Genomic DNA, 6,904 nt, shown 5'->3' with positions numbered 1-6,904 from the left:
GATACCAGCAATGCTCCCCACTGTGCTGCCCCTACTGCTGCTTCTGCTTAGCAACGTGTGAAACCTGGCGTGGCAGAACACAGCGGGGGGGTGCAGAAAGCTGCCTGTCACTCCAAGCTCCCTGATGCCCTGGCCACACTTACCCTGCAGGTGGGGGCAGCAGCGAGGGGCTCAACCCTGTGTACTGCCCACAGTGCTCCCATGCACATGGGAAGTGTGACCTGGGTAGTGCGGAGCTTGCAGCAGCAGGCAGCTTCCCTGTGCAGTCTCTCTGTGCACTGCCACTGGGTTGCACACGCTGTGCTCGGGAGGGCCCAGGGGAGGGCAACAGGGCCGGGAGTGCAGCGTGTGTGAGGGCAGCACAGTGGGGAGCATCGCTGGTATCTGCTGCCTCCTTGGAGCCCAAAGTATCTGCTGCTTCCCCGGAGGCCGGGTGTGGGAGGCAGCTAGGGCTGTGGCTGGGGCGGGAAGGCAGCAGCTGTTTGCAGCCTCCTGGCTGCAGCTGGTCCAGGTTCTGGGTAACTGCCAATAGCCACGGAGCCTGGGCTGGGGGGCAAGGGGCCGCAGGCCTGGGAGACAGGGGCAGCAGGGGTACGAGCAGAGCTGAGGGGCAGGGGTGTTGGGTGGAGGGCAAGGGGCACAAGCAGGGCATCCTGTCATGCACCCCTGCCTTCATTTTGTTTTTCTGGCATGCCGGCACTCCTATACCTTCCAGGGTAGGCATTGTGGGTTTTTCGGTAGTCCAGCCAAAAAAACATTGCCTATCCCTGTTATACAGTGATCCATTTACATTCATTTGAAGCAGTGTATTAATGCTTTTGGGGTGGGGATGGGAGAGGTTTTTTTGTTTTGCTATTTTGCTGTGATGCATTTCATATGAGCAGTAGGATAGCCATCTGTGTATAGGGAATTAATTCTGAAGGACTTGGATTCTCTCATGCTTTATGCATGTTACATAACATTTCATGTTTATTACACAAAGTCGTGGATATTCAACTCTTCATTAATTTTGCCAAGTGCTTTACATCTAAAGTGCTTGTATTTCTTAGCTTACTTCCTTGTCGGTTATGGTGGTCTTACTGTTGCATGTCTATAGCTGATTCAGGCTGTTGAACTTTTTTTCTCAAAAAGAAAAGAGGATGGACACGCACCAGGGTGGATTGTGCTGCTGAAAAACACTTAGAGTGTTTGCAAAGTAATTTTGTGTCATTTTTACACAAAAGTGTTTAAAATATCATAGTCAAGGATTGACTTGCAAATTAAAACTGTCTAGATAGCCTTGTATCAACAACTGCTTGCAGTTATAAATGACTGACCATGTTAGAGATCATTTCCCTCATAAAATCTAATCAAGCAACTTCACAGTAGTATCAGGTAATCAAATTACAGTTTATTTTTTCATAAAGCAGTGTTATCAACATTAACATTTCTCAAATTATAAAAATAAAAAAATGGGGACCAAATAAAATCTCTGGGATTTTTCTATGATCCTTCTAGTCTGATTTATTATTATTATTATTATTATTTCCTTTGCTAAACACCTCCTCCATACATTGCTGACTCGTTTTTGGCCATGTCATCCAGGCTGCTGGTCCAGAAATTTGGTGGTGAGGGAGCAGTGGCAATTAACACTCCTGCTGCTCCCCTGCTGTCGAATTTCCAAACCACATGCAGAGGGATTGTGTTCACAGACTAGATCTGGCCCATGGACCAAGCTGGCATTGCTCATATGGCTTGGGGGCCCAAAAGGTTGGGCACCACTGGACTTTGTTGTGAAAACCCTTACCTCGGTGTTTACTTCAGTAATTTGCAGCATAGTGCCAGACATCACGGTTGGTTTGATGTAGGAGCTGGAATAGAAATCTGCAAAATTCAAGCAGATCACAAAATATCTTTTACTTTCAATTAGCTGATCTGGATTCAAACTGGTTACTTATGGGCAAGGCTCTGTAGCTCATTTTAGCAACACCCTGAGGCATCCACATTTTAGTAAATGCTAATGTTACATCTTTAGGAATGAGGCTTCCATTCAAAAGAGATTAATTAAATCAAGTTCTGTTATCTTTAGATGGTATCATCCACTCAGGACAGCAGTCATATTTTTCCATATATTGCTCTATCTTAAGCTCTACAGTTGAGTGTCATCCCCTTCTGTTCATGAAGAAACAGCTTTTGTTAACCAAAATGCACACAGTGCAAAGCTAAAACAAATATTAAAGCAGCATCCAGGTTTGCTTCTGTATACTTTGTTTTACAACATAAACTCCAACATTTATTACATGGCCTTTATTGTCAGCAGGGTTTGAATCCACAGAATCCTTCTGCTTTGGAGGTGAGAGTTGTCAAGTACAATGTTATCTTCTGTGAACTGTACAGGGAGATAGAACATCTACTTTATTACTGGACTTGATAAGTATCTGTGAGGCATTTCTAATGTCTTGGATTTAGTTCTGGCTTGGGAAGCATGTGTGTTCAGGAGTTTGTGAACTGCATGGCTGAATGTAACGTCAATTTGTGAACTTAAGACCTCTACTATAAAAATGAGCTTCTACTGCTAGCTAAAAAAATAAATGTCATCAAAACAGTAGCAGCGTCTTACAGGTCTGTATGTGGTCTAGCCACTAGGAAACCAAAGTATGCTAGTATCAGTTACAGAAGTACCTAATTTGGCACACTTTAGAAAGGTCTGGGGGCAAGGTGGGTGAGGCTTGGACCTGTTAGAACAATTATTCTTAAGCAGGGTGCTGTGGCATTGTCAGGTGCCTTGAGATCCTTTCACAGGTGCTGCTTGATGCCATGCTAGTTAGCAGTGTTAGGTGTGTACACGTGATTCCCAAGGAATTATTCAAATAGTAATGACAGTATTATAAGTGTTTGGATCATTTGTGGTCTTTCTGAGGTCTTTGCAATAGAAGAATTGCTCTATTATTTTTCTGTACTTCAAAAATGAGTGAAAACTAAGATCTGGCATTTTCTGAGGGGGGCCTTGAGTCTAATGACCGTTACCTCGAGTCTAAAAAGGTTGAGAACTACTGTGTTGGGGACCTGAAGTTCTAGTTCTATTGCTCTCTGAAAGAGAAATCATATGAGCCTTGTTTATCCTACCAATAAAATGGATGAATATTTATCCTTACAAGTCATGTGAAACTAATTGATACGGGTTCTGAAAGCTGTTCAGTCGGTGGATTATCACTCTTTCCAAGCTCATGATCCCACTTTTAATTTAACTTGTACTGTTAAATATCCACAGGGTAAGCCCATTTGTGTTGCAGCCCCTAGTTTGAGAATCACTGTCTTAGGCTGTAAGACATTGTGAGGAAGAATATCTCTTTCTAGTTATGAAAGCTTTTGGTGCGAGCACCAAATCATGTTATTCCCAGTAAATTCCAAAGTTTTAACAATACTGTTGAAATTTTCTGGCTTGGATGAAAAATCAGCTAAACCAGTCCCCCATCTTCTGACTGGCAAAACTTATCTTATTGCTGTGTTTCTTCATGCCAGTTCATTTTTCTTTGCGCCACTTTTGGATAGTCCTTCTGGTCAGCCTCCTCGTTAAGTAATAGGTCTCTCTTATTTTGCCTGATACCACTCGGCCCATCCTAGCCTTCTCTCTTATAGTCCTGAGACTAAGCTGGGAATCTGACAAATATACTATGTAGTACTCCTGTGGAACACTGTACAGAGGTTGTAGTAGGATTTGTTCAGGCAGTTGACGACTTCCTTGGTTCTCTAGGTCCCTTAATATAGCCATTTCACTCTTGCAACTAAAATATTTTCCTCTAAGCCAGAAATGTCAAACTCCTCCACACCACAGTTCAGATGGGTCGCATGGGACTGGTCCAAGGGCTGGATGAATGGCAATGGGGCTGATACTGTGGCGTGGGTCAGGTCCACGGATCTTTCCCTCCTCCCCCTTTCCCTCTGCTGCATGCTGGATCTAGAGCCCGCTGTGGCTGGTCAGGAAATGAGCTGCAGTCAGCAGCTGCTCCAGTCAGTCCAGAGTGGCCTCACATGCAGAGCAGGTCCCAGACTGACCAAAGTGAGTGCTGGATCCAGCATGAGAGAGACCCATGGGCACCTCCCTCCCCCTTCCAGAGCCAACTCTGGCCAATCCAGGATAGTGCATGTTCTGGAGCAGGTGGCACAGGATCCACCATAGGGAGGGTGAGAGGAGGGTGTCCAGGGCTGGCCCCATGCAGGTGCATGGCAGGTCCCAGATCAGGTGTGTTCTGGACTTGTCCGACACCCGTCATGTGTAGCATGCAAGTCAACTTGAGTCTCAGGGCTAGCACTGGAGGCTAGGTCTTTGACAGCCCTGGTCTAAATCATGAGTATTTTCAATCACCTCTTTATATTTTTGCTTTGCATTGGACTCCTGTAGTAGTCATGGTCAGTACAAAAAATTACCAATTTTGTTGTCATGCCTGTATTGAGACTATTTTTACCCAGAATTCAATGTATTGTATGATTCCATAGTTATGTATTTTGTCATAGCTTTGATCTTCAAAGCCAGGCACTTCATTTGCAAAACTCTTTCCTTTTATGGTTGCAAAGACATTTAAAATATAAACTGTGTTTAATTCAGTACAGAGAGCCTGACACGGTATCTCCAAAGTATGATCTACTCCTTTCATCTCAACCAGACACTTGTGGACTCTACAGTTCTATGGCTGCATATTTTGACATGCCCGAGATGACTGAGATGCCAGACAGTTTTAGTCTCTTCTCCTGTTACGTAGGCTGTCCCTTGCTTTGCTGCTTTTCCCACAGTAGTGAGTTTATTGGAGGGTAGTGTACCTTCCTTGTGTACTTGCAGAAGTTCAGGCAGAAGCAACTGGGATGAGGGATTAGGGCTGGACTTAAGTTTGCGATTGGGGATCCAGAGAGGAAGAAATTTAGGTAGCAAACTGCACAAGCTGGAGAACAGTCTGGTAGCTGAGGCTTGTGGAGTTTATTTACTGAAGGGAACTGTGTTCATTCAGAGTGGCATACACAGTTTCCTGACAAATGGGATGGTGGAAATCTGCGATGTCACCTAGGTAGCATCATAGGTGGCCAAGGGAGTGGAGTTTATGGAGGCTTTTCTCATGAAAAGCAGAATAAGATGAAAAAATATTATCTTCAGCTATGAACCAGAGCTGTGGGGATTTTTCATGGAGGTGGAGACAAAAGGAATAAAAGATTTCATGTTGGCACATAAAAGGTAGGGTGCCTGTCATGGTATTTAATCTTCCGAGGCCTGTGTATAAGCAGGGCCCTGCCTTTACTATCTGAGTGTAAGGGCCTTGACTCTTATATTACCTTACAGCCATTTAGTGGACCATTAATCAATATTTCAAGATCAAAATTGATCCTGTTTTAACAAATATGGATCACTTGAATGCAGTGACCAACAGGCCTGCCTAAGAAATTCTCTCTTGTTCATACCATGCCTTTCTCACCATTAGGTCATGTTATTGGGCTATGTGCAGCCCAGAATCCAGGAAGGGGCTGCTCCCAGCAAGATAGTTTGACCTGTTTTGTAATTTGATTTTTCTAAGCAAACCTAGGGGCAAGACAAACGAAGTAATTTTAAACAGGAGACTCCACTGAATAGAAAATTATGTCTTTGTATTGTCTGTTTGTTTTTAAGTACTGCAGTGCACACATCACAATGTACTGACAAGTATTAGGATCTCTTTAAGATTAGATACAAATCCAGGTTCTGATGCCAGGAAACATGAACCTGTATCCTGCAGTATACAGATTATTAACAATATTATGCAATGGTTGTGGCTGTCATGTTTAAGACATGTATTACTAATAAAAATCTAGTAAATAATTACAGAAGTATTAAGCTATTTTTGTAGTAAATACCGTATTTAGAGAAAAAATACCGTATTTAGAACAGTCTATAGTAGGGGCCCTGAGGACTCATTTTCAGAAAAAAGCAACTCAACTAATGAAGTGGTTGTTTGACATTTTATTTATTTTGAAGTTGGAATTTTTTGCTTCTTTTTGTTTTCTAGCAAATCGCTAAAACACTCTGTGTAATATCATTGAAGTGGTTCTGGTCATCTTACTAAAAACAAATCAATCAAACATTTTTTCTTTTTCTTCTTGCAGAGCCTTCAGTATGAGGCGGGGTGGATGGAGGAAACGAGCTGGCGATCATGATGGCTGGGGGACATGGGTATGTTTAAACCACAAGATTTTCAGGGAAAAGGATATATGCATGTATTGGTTTAAGAAAAAAAGGGGAGGTTGAAATTATGGGTGTGAAAAGTTAAATGTTTAAATCATTTAATGTTTGGTACAGGATGCAGTCCAGCGGGAAAAGAAAGTGGTGTGGCAGGGCAAGCAGGAGGAAGTGAGGGAGGCGGACTAGTACCATAGCCTGTGAGGTTAAAGAGGAAAAGGTGGGGGGAGGGGATTATAACTTGTCAATTAAGCAATTGGCTGCTCATTTGCAGGTGCTGGGGGGGTGGGAGCTTGCCACTACCTCCTCTCTTCGCCATGTTGGAGCTGCTGTGTTATCAGTTAGTCATTTAACTGATATAATTAGAGGAGGTTAAACTGATAATTTTTAAAAATGATACTTACATCCCTAGCTGAAATGTTGCATAGTAAGTGTGAGGATACACTCTGTGAATCAATAATTCTTCTCAACTTGAAAGAGGCATAGGCTAAAATTTATTTAAAAAACAATAGATTTTTCAAAAGTGCTTGCAAAGTTACCCAAGTAATTGCACTTCGTTATTAATCTGCATTTCCTGAGTCCTTTTGTAAGTCTAAAGCCTTCTGCAACCTCAAACATCCACTGTTTAAAATCAACCCAAAACAATCTAGTGAAATCAGGACTATCCCACTAGCTCCTCACTAGGGGTTAAATTGAGGCTTATGGGGGCTTGTCAGCTTGACTGCC

The 6,904-nt window shown here is 43.0% G+C and overlaps 1 protein-coding gene across 10 annotated transcripts in view; it reads left to right on the top strand.

The window, feature by feature from the left end:
- Positions 1–6,904, top strand: part of REV1 (REV1, DNA directed polymerase) — a 75,423-nt gene that overhangs the window by 7,112 nt on the left and 61,407 nt on the right. For all 10 annotated transcript variants that reach the window (XM_025207226.1, XM_025207231.1, XM_025207228.1 and 7 more), the window contains one exon: positions 6,106–6,172. In XM_025207226.1, the coding sequence (XP_025063011.1) occupies positions 6,106–6,172 (67 nt within the window). The remainder of the gene's footprint in view (positions 1–6,105; positions 6,173–6,904) is intronic.

The sequence above is a fragment of the Alligator sinensis genome, unplaced genomic scaffold (genome assembly GCF_000455745.1).
Source record: "Alligator sinensis unplaced genomic scaffold, ASM45574v1 scaffold144_4, whole genome shotgun sequence".
Classification (NCBI taxonomy): Eukaryota; Metazoa; Chordata; order Crocodylia; family Alligatoridae; genus Alligator; species Alligator sinensis.
The sequence above is the reverse complement of the archived record's forward strand: the minus strand, read 5'-3'. Positions and strand labels throughout refer to the sequence as shown.